The 15,003-nt window shown below is 45.0% G+C and overlaps 1 protein-coding gene across 3 annotated transcripts in view; it reads left to right on the top strand.

Annotated features, from left to right (window-relative positions):
- INSR (insulin receptor) overlaps positions 1-15,003 on the top strand; it is a 135,228-nt gene that overhangs the window by 105,275 nt on the left and 14,950 nt on the right. For all 3 annotated transcript variants that reach the window (XM_077860064.1, XM_077860063.1, XM_077860065.1), the window contains 4 exons: positions 3,044-3,315; positions 4,266-4,405; positions 11,755-11,914; positions 14,449-14,551. In XM_077860064.1, coding sequence (XP_077716190.1) covers positions 3,044-3,315; positions 4,266-4,405; positions 11,755-11,914; positions 14,449-14,551 — 675 coding nt within the window. The remainder of the gene's footprint in view (positions 1-3,043; positions 3,316-4,265; positions 4,406-11,754; positions 11,915-14,448; positions 14,552-15,003) is intronic.

Raw genomic sequence — 15,003 nt, 5'->3', positions numbered from 1 at the left:
TTATGAAGCTAACATAACACTCCTTAGTAGAACCTGATGCAGATGCCATGTCAACAGAAACCCCAGGACCAGCTAACATGAGACTTTAGATCCAAACGTCCTAAATGAAACTGTGTGCTAATGGTATCATTTAACTCAGAAGTGCAAGGACGGTTTATGACCCAGAGATATGATAGTTCATTAAGGGACCCAATAAGGAAAATCACGTAATAATCTCCATTGTCAAATTAATGAGCAAAAAATGAGGCAAATGATGAGCAAAAAAGAGGCCTTTTATAAAAATGGGAGTAGGATACTTCTGCTACAGGTAAATATTACTTGAGTGAAACCAATAGCCAACCTAACATTGTACTTAATCTGTTCCTGTTATATTTAGAAGGAACCCCAGTGTTGTGGTGTCATCATTGCTAATTAACATTTCCCTGGGTGTCTAGCCAATGCAATAAGACAAGAAACAGAAATTAGAATAGCAAAGAATGGATTGTGAGGAAATAACGTTATTGATATTCGCAGACAGCCTAGCGCAACGGTAGTAAACACGCTATGGGCTACGGCGTACAGGCTGGCCACCCATTTCTTGTCAATGAAGTTTTATTGGAATGCAGCTGCTCCCATTTGTTTATATTTTGTGTACAACTGCTTTCAAGCTACAATAGCTGGAAAGCCATTGAGAGTTTTGACAAAAAGTGCGTGTGGCACGTGTCCCACAAAATCGAAAATAGTTACTTTCTACCATCGACAGGAAAAGTTAGCTGACTCTTTTTCTAGTACGATCCTTGAAAACTCAGCTCTGAAGCTCTTAGAAGAGAGTTTGGGAAAGAAGGTACAATAAAATTAAACAAAAAGCCCATCGATATATTAGCAATAGTTAGAAAACAGAGGAGATCCCTTTCGTAATTGCCATACCACCTTGGTAACCAAGTGGAGAATTAAAAAATTCTAAAGTCTGCCGAGCACTAAGATTGTCCAGATACGTGTGGGAGACTTTTTCGCACCACTTAAAGAAAACCCACTGGCGATTGACAGATGGGTAAATTGTGCAGCGTGGTTGATAGTGTTAATATCCTTAGTGAATAAACAGGGCAGGAGTAGGAACAGTGAGGAAAGCGCTAGAATATCCCAGAAACAGAGGAGAGAGACAGGCACTTCCCTAGAGAAACATGAGGAACCGAGGAACGGAGGAAGGAAAGACAAGCTCACAGAGAATGGTTCTAAGAAATGCAAACAAAGCAGCAGTGCTTTGTTTTTCGGTCAATCTCTTGTATTGAAAATCTGCAAACAAACAAATCCCAAAGAATCCTTTAACCCAGTGCACTGATGAGGTTACCCTGAGGTGCAGTTTCAGAGGCTACTGGTAAGACCTCCCAGTCAGTCTAAAGGCCCTGGAGAGCAATTTTGCCCTATGGGCAAATTGGCACAGTCTGGTGATTTCCCTTCTTAAAAGAGTCTAGTTTTAGGATGTCTTAAGATAATCAATGATCACAGCAATATTTATAATATTATTATAAATATTTATTAAATATTAAATATAGCAATATTTATTATAATTATTATAATATTATAATAATTTATAATAGCAAAATGCCCGCATGAGGGCATCCTTGTACAGAGGTACTTAGGGCTCAGTTCTAGACCCACCGTGGTAAGATGAATATTGTAGGAAAGCAGGTCACGTGAGTTTTGGTTTCCCAGTGCGTATAAATGTTCCGTTGCGACTCGACTGTGCTCTATTAGGTGTGCAACAGCATTATGTCTAACAAATCAGCATACACACCTTAATTAAAAAAAACATTGCTAAAAAACGCAAACCATCATCTGGGATTTCGTTGAGTCGTAATCACAGATCACAGATCACTGCAATAACCACAATAATAATGAGAACGTTTGAAGCAGTGTGAGAATCACCAAAAGGTGACCCCGAGACCCAAAGTGAGGAAATGCTATTGGAAAAAGAGTGCTGGTAGACTTGCCCGATGTGGGGCCACCACCGACCTTCAATTTGTAAACGTGCAGGATCTGCAAAGCACGATAGGGCAAAGTACAATAAAATGAGGTGTGTGTGTGTGCAGGAAATAAAAGAGGACGATGCTTAGTCATTTATGGCTCATGCATCAATTGAATATTTTCTCATCCAAGTTTTCTGAGGTGAACATTTGTAGCAGGGAAGGAAAACTTCCACACTGAAAAAAGACAAAACATAAATTCCATGCTCAGTACTTAGGGCATTATGGTTTAAGGAAGCTCTTTGATGAATGTTTCCACAAGCGAACAAAGGCATACAAAACTAGCTTGGTCCTCATTATACCTACACATAATATTTCTAGAAAAAAAAAACAAATTGCCCACAGGAAACAGTGTGCGGTGGCATGATGAGTAAATGAAATTTTCTCTATGCTTTTTGTGTATGCGTGTCTATACATTTTTAGGCCATTAGGTTCATTTCTTAATTTCTTCTTAATTAATCGGGGGGAAATGTGTGTTGACTGCATTGGGTTTTTGTTTGTTTTTTTGGAGTTACCCTTACTGACCTGAGTGATAAGATTTTTCTCTTTTTTTCACCCAACAATTGAAATTTAGTCACTACTATGATGAAGATGTCCTGTAGGGTCACAAGAATTAGAAGATGCGTTTTTCCTGTTTAGTCTGCTGATGCTGGCCAGTAGTTGGGGCTGCTGGGCTCCTGCCATTTGACAGGGTTCATGAAAAGTTAGACTCTTCCATGCTTTGGGCATCTTATCTTTAACACTGACCCTGGGTGGCCGATTAATCTGCAAAATGACAACCTGAAATCAAGCATGTTGAGGGGGAATATTGGTGTGTGTCCTCTGCAGATGGTCCTGGAGTCCCCTCTGCCCCCTGCCCCGCCTGGAGGGCATCCTGGAAGCTGCTCCGGGTTGTAATTCCTGGCAACCTGCATTTAATCTGTGTGCCTCCCTGCATCCCCACTGCACCAGCCTGTGATTTTGAGCCTTCTGATTCCCCCGCAGCGTTTTGTCCTCAGGGTGGTGATTGCATGACCGTGTGTGTCCTGTTGTCGTGACAGGCCATCGAGGAAACGCAGGGCGCTCAGTGATGCTGGCAACGTGACAGCAGCTATACCCACAGTTCCTGGTTTCCCCAACACCTCGACCAGCACGCCCACGAGCCCGGAGGAGCACAAGCCCTTCGAGAAAGTGGTGAACAAAGAATCTCTGGTCATCTCCGGTCTGCGCCACTTCACTGGCTACCGCATCGAGCTGCAGGCTTGCAACCAAGACTCCCCCGAGGAGAGGTGCAGCGTGGCGGCCTATGTCAGCGCCAGGACCATGCCCGAAGGTGGGTTGTCACATCGTGGCCCCAGGAGCCCCAGGCTGACCCAGGGGAAGCCCTCCACCCGTTAGGCAGCGGGGATGTGTACTTTAACTTATTTGTCTTTGTCATTTCTTATTTTTATTCGTACCCAGCTTTATTGAGATACCATTAACATATAACATTGCGTAAGGTGTACGGCGTGTGGATTTGATACACGTGTGTATTCAGTGTGATTACCACTGTAGCGTTGGCTCCCACCTCCATCCCAGTACACGATTACATTCCTTTTTCTGTAGTGAGAACACTTAAGATCTACTCTCCTAGCAACTTCCAAGAGTGTCGTAAAGTATTGTTAACTGTAGTCACCACGCTGTACGTTGTTAGATCCCTACAACTGATTCATCGTCCACGCTGGAAGTTTGGACCCTTCGGTTAATATCTTTGCATTACCCCTCAGGTCCCCCCAGCCCCTGGTAACCACCATTCTACTCTGTTATCTGTGAGTTCTGCTTTTTTTAGATTCCACATATGAGTGAGATCACACAGTATTTGTCTTTCTCTGTTTGGCTGATTTCACTGAGCAGAATGCCCTGAGGGTCTGTCCATATTGCCTGTATGATCATTTGATTGCACGAGTCGTGCATAGCCATTATATAAATGTTAACAAATCTACACACGCAGATATACACATGAGAAAAATAAAGCGAAATTAAGACATACATAGATGTATGGCATTAATCAGGGTTCTCCTGAGCAATAGAACCGATGGGATATGAGATAAGACAGATGGAGAGATAGGGACGTAGGTAGTCCCGTAAAGAAGTGAGTTTTACACGTAGGAAATTTCCCACGAGGAAAGTGGAACACAGGACAGTTAGGCAAGCAGCTTGAGGGTGGTTGCCCAGCTGGTAGGTGGTGGAGGTGGGATTGGGTCCAGGGGTTAGGTGCCTGCCTCTAACCACTGCTCCTCACAGCCAAGGCAGACGACATCGTTGGCCCCGTGACCCACGAAATCTTCGAGAACAATGTCGTTCACTTGATGTGGCAGGAGCCAAAGGAACCCAATGGTCTGATCGTGCTTTATGAAGTGAGTTACCGACGGTATGGCGATGAGGTAAGACTCCTGATGCTCGGGCCTGTGCCTCCAAGCTGTCACTGGGACCTCCTTCCTCTTCTTAAACCTGGCCCAGGCACTTCTCCTATCAGATGTGTTGTCATGAGGACTCAAAGCCTCAGATTTACAACTTTCCAGGGCGATGGCTCAGAAGTGCCAATCTATAAACTTATTTATTTCCTGTTTCCCACATTGCTTCTCACATTTCAGCCTCGTCCTACAAGATGAATGATGGTGTGTCCCTCCTGACACGGCAGGAGACCCATTTCCCTTTAGACAGAGTTATCTGAGTCTGGGGACAAATCACTTAAGATCTTGATAAGTAATTTTTTGTTTGCTACCAGACACCGTGCAGGGTGGTGTGTGAATGCAGAGACGTGCAAGATATGTAACCTGAGAATAAAAAAGTGGCCAGGCTATCCTGAGGGTTCTACTGGGTGTCTTGCACACAGGAGGCAGGGAACACACAGTAGTATCTCATTTATCGTGTTTTATCCCGTCCAAGGCATGATAAGCAGCCCCATGATTTTTGTGGACTGCTAAAAAAGAAAAAAAAAGATGCTGCCAATTCTAATTGTAAGTCTGTGTTGCTTGTAAGATGCATTGCAATTTCAGAAATGCCAAAATGTGAAAATAATATGCCTCTCAGGACCGATGAAATGCGATAAATCCTCAGAATAGCCCAGTGACCTTGGTACTGAGGCAGCCAGAATTTAAATAGTTTTGTCCAGGGTCCATGAGAATAAAGTCAGGATTCAAACCCAAGACTATCTGATGTTCTAATCCAAGGGTTGGCAACTGTTTTTCTGTAAAGGGCCAGAGAGTGAACATGTTTGGCTCTGCAGCCAGATGGTCTCTGTTGCAAATACTTAACTCTGCTGTTGTAGCTCGGAAGCCACCATATAGAGGATGTGTAAACTAATGGGTATGGTCGTGTGCCAGTGAAACATTTTTTTTTTTACAAAAACAGGCAGCAGGCTGGAGTTGGCCAGTTCGCGCTCTAAGCCACGCCTGTAACTACTGTGGGGGTAGATTTCCGTCCCTAGCAGGGCTTTGGGCTGCTCAGAGTCACTGGTGGGGGCTTGAATCTAACGGGACAACTCTCCCCTTTACCATGTGACTTTGAGCAAATGAGTCACTTCACCTCCTTGGGTTTGACTGAGCCCTTCCCCTGTCCCAGACATTGCACTGAGTCCTTTGCAACTGTCCATGTGAACCTCACAACGACCCAACCAGGTGGGATCTGTTAGTGCCTCCTTTTTCGGGCAGGAGCATGGACATTGGAGGAGCTGAGTGGACTTGCTCGGACTCAGGACTTAAACTGGACTGTTGGGCTCTGGAGTCTGCTATCTACACCTGAGGGCAGTCACTTAGGTCAGAGGTCATTTTCTATATATGGCCAGAAAGTTAAAGTTTTTAGTTTTTAGTTTTTTTTTTGTTTGTTTGTTTTTTTAAGATTTTGAAATTTATTTTTCATGAGAGACACAGAGAGGGAGAGGCAGAGACACAGGCAGAGGGAGAAGCAGGCCCCATGCAGGAAGCTCGATGTGGGACTCGATCCTGCGACCCAAGAATCACGCCCTGAGCCACAGGCAGACACTCAACCACTGAGCCACCCAGGGGTCCCTAAAGTTTTTAGTTTTGGGAGCCATAAAGTCAGGCTTGGGCATGAGGTTTTTTTTGTTTTTGTTTTTGTTTTTTATAATAACAGCTTTACTGTGGTACATTTGCATACCATAAAATACACCCATTTAAAATATACAATTTGGGGTGCCCGGCTGGCTCGGTCTGTAGAGCGTGCGACTCTTGATCTCAGAGTTGTGAGTTCGAGCCCCACATTGGGTGTAGAGATTGCTTACGAATAAAATCTTTACAATAAAACAAAATAAAATACACAATTCAATGGTGTTTTTTAAAAAGATTTTTGCAATTTTTATTGTAAAGTTTTATTGAATTGTATACAATTCAATGGCATCTTTTAAAAGATCTTTACAATCTTTATTGTAAAATTTTATTGAATTGTATACAATTCAGTGGTTTTTTAAAAAAGATATTTACAATTTTTGTTGTAAAATTTTATTGAATTGTGTATAATTCAATGGCGTCTTTTTAGAGATCGCTTCCTTTTTTTTTTTTTTTGAGGTTCTATTTATTTATTCATGAGAGTCAGAGAGAGAGGCAGAGACACAGGCAGAGGGAGAAGCAGGCTCCATGCAGGGAGCCTGATGTTGGGACTCCATCCCGGGTCTCCAGGATCACACTCTGGGCTGAAGGCGGAGCTAAACCCCTGAGCCACCCGGGCTGCCCTTTAGAGAACTTTATAATTTTTATTGTAAAGTTTTATTGAGTTATATATAATTCAGCATTTTTAAAAAAGATTTTTACGATTTTATTATAAAATTTTATTGAATTCTCTATGGATTTGCTTGTTCTGGACACTTCCTTTGAATGAATCATACGATATATGGCCTTCTGTTACCGGCTTCTATAATCATCATCATGTTTTTGAGGCCCGTCCATGCAGTGGTGTGTGTCCAGGCTTCATTCCTTTTCATGACTGAGAAATATTCCATCATATGAGTGGACCACATTTTGTTATTCACTCATCCATAGATGGGCATTTGGGTCATTTTCACTTTCTTGTGAGTAATCCTGCTCAGAGCATTTGTGTGTAAGAGCTCAGAGCATTTCTGTGTGGATGTGTGGTTTCAGTTCTCCTAGGTGCATGTCAAGGGATGGGGTCCCTGGATCCCGTGCTAACTCTTTTAAGGAAATGCCCACTCTCCCCACAGTGGCTGCACCATTTTATATTTCCTATGATTCCAACACTTGTTGGCTATCTTTTTTATTAGAGCCATGCTTGTGGGTGCCAGTGGTATCTCATCGTGGTCTTGGTTTGCATTTTCCCGATGGCTCATTTGGGCCTGAGTTTTGTTGTGCTCTTCCCTGAACTCATGGGGCTCTTCTGCTGCAGGCAGAAGTTAGGGTCAGCCCTAGAACCAGGGTGGGGTTGAGGATGGGAGGCAGGAGCTTCGCAAGGGGGAGGGTCAGCTTCCAAAAGAAGTTTGGGATGTTTTGGGCAGCAAGGAAGAGCATGTGGATTCTTTGCAGTGGGCAGCATGTTTCCACTGCAGACCCTCCTTGATTTTATTTGTGCTGCTATGACCAACTCTTTCCCGTTTGCCTGGAATTTGCCAGTAGTGAGCACTGAAGTCCTACATCGTAGGAACCCCTTGGTCCAGGGCAAACTGGGACAGTTGGTTACCCTATTGACCTAACTCTAAATTCTCCCAGCTGCCTTTGACTGGACTGCCTCCCCTGTTCCTGGAGCCCAAGGGTCACCAGTAGGAATCCCCATTAGAGTGTCTGCCCCACATGGCCGAGCACCAATCCCGGACAGACTGGCCCTATTTTTTTAAATATTTATTTTATTTTATTCATTTTTGTTTGTTCACATTTTTTATTTAAATTTAATTTGCCGGGCAGCCCTGGTGGCGCAGCAGTTTAGCACCGCCTGCAGCCTGGGGTGTGATCCTGGAGACCCGGGATCAACGGGTTCTGTGTCAGGCTCCATGCATGGAGCCTCCCTCTGCCTGTGTCTCTGCCTCTCTCTCTCTGTATGAATAAATAAATAAAATCTTAAAAAAATTTTAATTTGCCAACATGTAGTTTAATACCCAGTGCTCATTCCACCAAATGTCCTCCTCGGTGCCCATCACCCAGTTACCCCATTCCTCCACCCACCTCCCCTTATGCAACCCTTTGTTTGTCTCCCAGAGTTAGGAGTCTCTCATGGTTTGTCTCCCTCTCTAATTTTTACCACTCAGTTCCCCTCCTTTCCCTTATAATCCCTTTCACTATTTCTTATATTCCACGTATGAGTGAAACCATATGATGATTGTCCTTCTCTAACTGACTTATTTCACTTAGCATACACACCGCATCTTCTTTATCCATCATCTGTTGAAGGACATCGTGGCTCCTTCTGTAGTTTGGCTATTGTGGACATTGCTGCTATGAACATTGGGGTGTAGGTGTCCCGGTGTTTCATTACATCAGTATCTTTCAGGGTAAATCCCCAGTAGTGCAATTGCTGGGTTGTGGCGTAGCTCTATTTTTAACTTGTTGAGGAACCTCCACACTGAGTGGCTGTGCCAGTTTGCATTCCCACCAACAGTGCAGGAGGGTTCCCCTTTCTCCACATCCTCTCCAACATTTGTTTCCTGCCTTGTTAATTTTCGCCATTTTCACTGGTGTGAGGTGGGATCTCATTGTGGTTTTGATTTGTATTTCCCTGATGGCAAGTGATGTGGAGCATTTTCTCATGTGCTTATTGGCCATGTCTATGTCTTCTTTGGAGAAATGTCTTTTCATGTCTTCTGCCCATTTCATGATTGGATTGTTTATTTCTTGGGTGTTGAGTTTGTTAAGTTCTTTACAGATCTTGGAAACTAGCCCTTTATCTGATAGGTCATTTGCAAATATCTTCTCCCATTCTGTAGGTTGTCTTTTAGTTTTGTGGACTGTTTCTTTTGCTGTGCAGAAGCTTTTTATCCTGATGAAGTCCCAATAGTTCATTTTTGCTTTTGTTTCCCTTCAGACTGGCCCTGTTTGCCCATTAGGGGAACACAGAGATGGGGGGAAAATAGGAGACAGTGAGAGATTACAGTCACCTTTTAAAAAACCTTGTCAGAATAACACCAAGTGCTCACCCATTCACCCCCACCCCTCACCCTCCTCCCCTTCCACCACCCCTAGTTCGTTTCCCAGAGTTAGGAGTCTTCCATGTTCTGTCTCCCTTTCTGATATTTCCTACCCATTTCTTCTCCCTTCCCTTCTATTCCCTTTCACTATTATTTATATTTCTTCTGTATGTTGGCAAATTGAACACCAATAAAAAATAAATTTATTATTAAAAAAAAATTCTTGAAAACAAAACAAAAAAAACCTTGTCATAGACAAGATGGCAGATTATCTCCAACATTTTCCTTTATTACCTGGCATTGCTTTGATAAAGTAAGAAAATAATGTAAAAATAGTTTTTTTAAAGATTTTATTTGTTAGAAAGTAAGAGAGTACAAGCAGGGGGCAGGAGGGGGAGAGAGAGAAGCAGGCTTCCCACTGAATAGAGAGCCCGACTTGGGGTTTAATCCCAGGATTCCAAGGTCATGACCTGAGCCGAAGGCAGACACTTAACTGACTGAGCCACCCAGGCACCCCAATTTTTTTAAGCATACCATTAATACTGTTGGGGTATGAATTTGCCAGTTCTACAAAATTCTCTCCAGCATTTGGTGGGAGGTCTTTTTTTTTTTTGGTATTTGTAGGTTAACTGAAATCCCCTCTAGCTGCATCACCTTCGAATCTCTCTGTCCTTGAGCCTCTTGCTGGAGTCATTTGCCCTCTTACCTCATCCCCTCTCTGCCCAGGAGACCCTGGCCCCAGGGACCACCCCCTCCCTGGAAGGAGCATCGATGTTGAACTTTGGTGTACTCCTGTCCTTGGCTTCAGTATCTTTCACAGTTTTGAGATTCTTTCTTGATGGCACAAACTTTCATATATTTGGCTTCTTTGCTCTTTGTCAGGTTTTGCTTCTCTCTCTCTCTCTCTTTTTTTTTTTTTTTTTTTTTTTTTTTTGCTTCTCGTTTTTGCTTTTGTTTCTCAGTGCCTGTGGAGAGACAGCCGCCTTGTTCCTTCCATCATGCTCCCTTCCTGGTCCTCTCACCCCTTGAGGTTTGTGGGACCCATTGCCGGCCTTGGAGGATGCATTTCCACTTTGTTCCTGATAGCAGCTACCTTTGGTTGCTATATTTGCTTATTTGTCCCTTTCTGCTTGGTGACTCATTCTACTTGGAAGAACCTTTGGATCAGAGCGCACCCCCCCCCCCCCCCCCCCCCGCCGCTGCCAGCCCAATCCAGCCCGATCTGTTTTCTGGCTGCTATTGTCACATGATAAGCCCAGGAACTTGGAGCTGTTTTGGAAAGTTCTTAAAATTTGGCCTGACTCGTGCAGGTTTCATGGTCTCATTTCCCAGTGATCTTGCCTCTCCCAAGAAAGCTCTGGGTTGATCTCTGTTTACACGGTTATCACTGGGCTGTGTATGCTTTACTTATCTCCTCTCTGTTTTCAGAGATTGAGGTAGATCCCATCTCTTTTTTTCAGAATGGTCAAATCAAATCAAGAGGTGGGAAGGAGCTTTAAAACGTGTCCTTGGGACGCCTGGGTGGCTCAGCCGTTAAGCATCTGCCTTTAGTTCAGGGCGTGATCCTGGAGTCCTGTGATTGAGTCCCACATGGGTTCCCTGCATGGAGCCTGCTTTTCCCTCTGCCTGTGTCTCTGCCCCTCTCTCTCTCTCTCTCTCTGTCTCTCATGAATAAATAAATAAAATTTAAAAAATCTTAAATAAAATGTGTCCTTAAGACATAAAGTACATTCACATGTTTGGATCTGAGGCTAGCAGGTGGGGGGCAAAGCCTGAAATTTGGTTTAGGTCATGTAGGTCTCTTCTTCCCCGACCTTCTTGGACTTTCTAGAGGCCTGGTGACTGTGTCCCCCAGTGGTTTCAGAAAGCTCAGGAGCCAGATGGTTCTGGATTCAAGGGTTGGCCCTGCCACGTACCAGCTATGAGATCTCCAACCAACCATGTCATCTCTTCAACCAGGGGTGTCGGCAAACTTTTTATGCCTGTTTTTGTCCAGCTCGAGATCTAAGAATCACTTTCATATCTTCAAATGGCTGGAAAAAGAATTCAGAACATCGAGAGGGGAATAGTGTTATGACCCATGTCAACCTGCGAAGTTTAGCTTTGACATCCACCGCGTTCAGTGGGCTCATGGCCTCATCTGCTTGTGGATGGATGCTATGGGTTGGCGATTGGCCTCGGGCTGCTCTTGTGCTACAACAGCGGAGTTGAGTGGGTCATTTGAGTTGGTCCCAGTGACTGCCTGGCCCCTTGAAGCCAAAAAAATGTTCTCTCTGGCCCTTTATGGCAAAAAGTTTGCTGACCTCTGCCCTGGTCGCCTCTTTCCTGGTTTCTGATGTGAGGCTGAGCCCCAGTGGGGTTGTCAGAAGAGGGAAATGACATGATCCAGGTCAAACACCTGGCTTGTGGTTTAGGAAGGGGTGGCTGTTATCAATAACGACAGCTTCCAAGTGAGCTTCCTTACGTGGAGAGCCAGAATGCGGAGACTCTGACCGGGCCAGCGTGGCTCGTGTGCGTGGTACTCGGACTGTGGCTTCCTTCCTCGGTGTCATTTCGGAGCAGGGGACATTCCTGCTGGGGATGGACATTCCCGAGTGACAAAGAACAACCCTCACACCTGCCCTCTCTCCTCTTCTTGTCTTCCAGGAGCTGCACCTGTGTGTCTCCCGGAGGCATTTTGCTCTGGAGCGTGGCTGCAGGCTACGCGGGCTGCCTCCGGGGAATTACAGCGTGCGAGTCCGGGCCACCTCCCTGGCGGGTAATGGCTCCTGGACAGAAGCCACCTATTTCTACGTGACAGACTATTGTAAGTCTGCATGCCAGAGCATTTCAGAGGATGGCTGGGGAAGCGTGGAGGCCATGCCCGCCGGCCCTGGCCTGGTCCTCTGGGTCTGCTGGCTGGTGCTGTGTGACCTGGGCAATGTGCTTGCCCTTTCTGAGCCTGTACTTCCTCGTCTGACCATGGGGATAATAATAAGATCCCCACCACCCCCTGCCTTGGAGGTGAAAGGAGATTTCAGTGACATTATAAATGTCAAATAGCTTGTACAGAGCATGTCTGATTAACATTAGCTCCTGTTACTAGTGTCTTAATATTTGTTTTTACATGGGTTGTGCTCTCCAAGGGAGGACATGGGAGCTTGCCTACTTAGTCTCAGATATGTTCTTGATATGTGGGCAGTAAATGCTGCCATTGGGTGAGCAGGGTACACTGGACAGGGTGGGAGGCTGGGGAAGGCTGAGCTGGTCAAGGAATGCTTCCTGGAGGTGGTGACATCTTGACCCAGACCTAGAAGAATGTATAAGTGGGGACAAAAGAAGATGGCTATCCTGGCATGCGGTAGGAGCCTAGACACTTGAATGAGCAAGCAAACAAATGACTGAGAAGCAGGGGAGATTCTAGACCAGGAGGAGTGGGAGCTTGGGTGGGAGGAGTGAAACAAGGCTCCTGCTTGGCTGGCTGGATTTTCAAACATACTGGGCACAGTGGGACTTTGGAAAGTGGGAAGTGATTCTTGCTGGCCAGTGTCAGGGCTGCGATGAGCGTCGTGACACCAGCTGGGTGTGCGATGCTATGATTCCGATGGTGCCTAGTAGAGTTAGCACAGACCCTGCCAGGTTAGGAGCAGGGATCCCAGCAAGTCTGCCGTCCCTTCAGATGCCAGATGCAAGTTGGGGGTTCTCCAAGCTCCCTTGAACTTCTAACTGGCAACAAACTTAGGGGTTCCCATGACCCTCTCCCCCAGATTCAGTCATTTGCTAGATCAGCTCCCCGAGCTCAGGAAAGTGTTATATTACAATGACTGTGTTATTATTATAAAGGCTATCGCTCAGGACCACACAAATGAAGAGACACATAGGGGAAGGCCAGGAGGGTCCAGGACACTGGGCTCCTGCGTCTTCTCTCCCTGGAATCAGGATGTGTCCCATTGTCCTCCTGGCATTCTGATGTGGTCACCAGCCAGGAAGCTTCTCTGAGCGTTGGTGTTGAGGGTTTCGTTAGCGTACTCAGTACTGATCGCATCGTTGGCTGTGTGACGGAACTCCATCCCCAGTCCCTCTGAGCTCTGGAGGTCAGGCTGGCTCAGGTCCCAACCTTCCAATCACATGCTTGGTCTGCTGGTGACCAGTCCCCATCCTGGGTCATCCCTTCTCATAGCCTAAGCTCAGGGATGTTCCAAGAAGCTTGTATATAACAAAAACACTCCTATTACCCAGGACATTTCAAGGATTTGGAGTCTCTTGCTTAAGAACCAGGGACGCCATGAATAAAATGGCAAGGAAAATATCAAAATGGGAAAAATGTTTGTAACGTCATTGACAAAGATTTAATCTCCTTGATATAAAATGAATATATATCTATATTATAGATATATAGTATATGAGTAGAAGATATATATAAATCCCAACACAAGAATATGCAAAGAACATAAATAGCCAATTTAAAAAGAAATATAATGGGATCCCTGGGTGGCGCAGCGGTTTAGTGCCTGCCTTTGGCCCAGGGCGCGATCCTGGAGACCCGGGATCGAATCCCACGTCGGGCTCCTGGTGCATGGAGCCTGCTTCTCCCTCTGCCTATGTCTCTGCCTCTCTCTCTCTCTCTGTGACTATCATAAATAAATAAAAATTAAAAAAAAGATAAAAAAATATATAAAAGAAAACATAAGAAAAAGAAAGAAAACCTCAAAATCACACCAAAAAAAAAAAAAAAAAAAAAAGAAAAGAAAAAAGAAGCAAATTAAAACAACATGTAATTTTTAACGTATCGGATTGGCAAGGCTTTTGTTTCTGGGTGTTTTTTTTTTAAGATTTTATTTATTTACTTGAGAAAGAGAGAGAGAGAGAGCACAAGCTGGGGGAACAGCAGAGGGAGAGGGAGAAGCACACTTCCCACTGGGCAGGAAGCCCGACCTGGGTCTTGATCCCAGGATCCTGGGATCATGACCTAAGTTGAGGCAGATGCTTAGCTGACTGAGCCACCCAGGCACCCCTAAAAATTATTAAGACTTTCAAGATGGTGACAGTGGAATGTCAGGGAGCAGCACCCTGCCAAGTGTGGGGACTTGGATGATGGCCTGGGCTATGTGTCTGTGAAGCTGGCCCTGTGGGGTATGGGGGGAGAAGACTGACAGTGGGCAGTGGTCTGGGGGTCAGGGCCTCTGGGAGCCAGCCGGTGTTTCAGGACTGCTGGAAAAGAAGAGTTGGGGAGACCAGCAGAGAGGCTCGGGGACAAGAGAAGGGGCAGGTGCGTGTGGCTCCCACCATTATAGGCATAGGTGTGATTTGTGATATGAACACATTTTGATGCGAACCATATATTTTCTTATTCCATTTCAGTAGATGTCCCATCGAATATTGCAAAAATTATCATCGGCCCCCTCATCTTTGTCTTTCTCTTCAGTGTTGTGATTGGAAGTATTTACCTGTTCCTGAGAAAGAGGTGGGTACGGTGGTGCACTGGTAAATGGTGAAAGACTGGCTCTCCAGAAAAGAAAGTATGCCTAGATACAGAGAGAGCTATAGCTAAGCTCATTATAAATTTTGCTGACCCCCTCCCCCCAAAATGTTGCTGACACGAGGGATATAGATAGCACACAACGTACAGGTAATGATCATAATACAGTACATAGGGCTCTTTATCATAAATTCCCTCTAGTTGGTTGATTCTCCCCACATGTTTTGGTTGATTTTCTTCCCCTCCCCGAACCTTTGTATCTACCAGTCCACCTATGGCTGCAGGTGATGAATGAGTGTAATTCCAACCTGAATGTTGGTTGATGTCTTATTTTCATTAAAGAGTAAGGGAAAAATGAACTAAGATGTGTAGGTTCATCAATAGAGAGGTGACTTCACTCAATCAAGGAGTAACTCTTAAATGCCAGAGGAACATTT

The sequence above is a fragment of the Canis aureus genome, chromosome 19 (assembly GCF_053574225.1).
Source record: "Canis aureus isolate CA01 chromosome 19, VMU_Caureus_v.1.0, whole genome shotgun sequence".
Classification (NCBI taxonomy): domain Eukaryota; kingdom Metazoa; phylum Chordata; class Mammalia; order Carnivora; family Canidae; genus Canis; species Canis aureus.
Note: the sequence above shows the minus strand (reverse complement) of the source record. Positions and strands in the feature narration are given on the sequence as shown.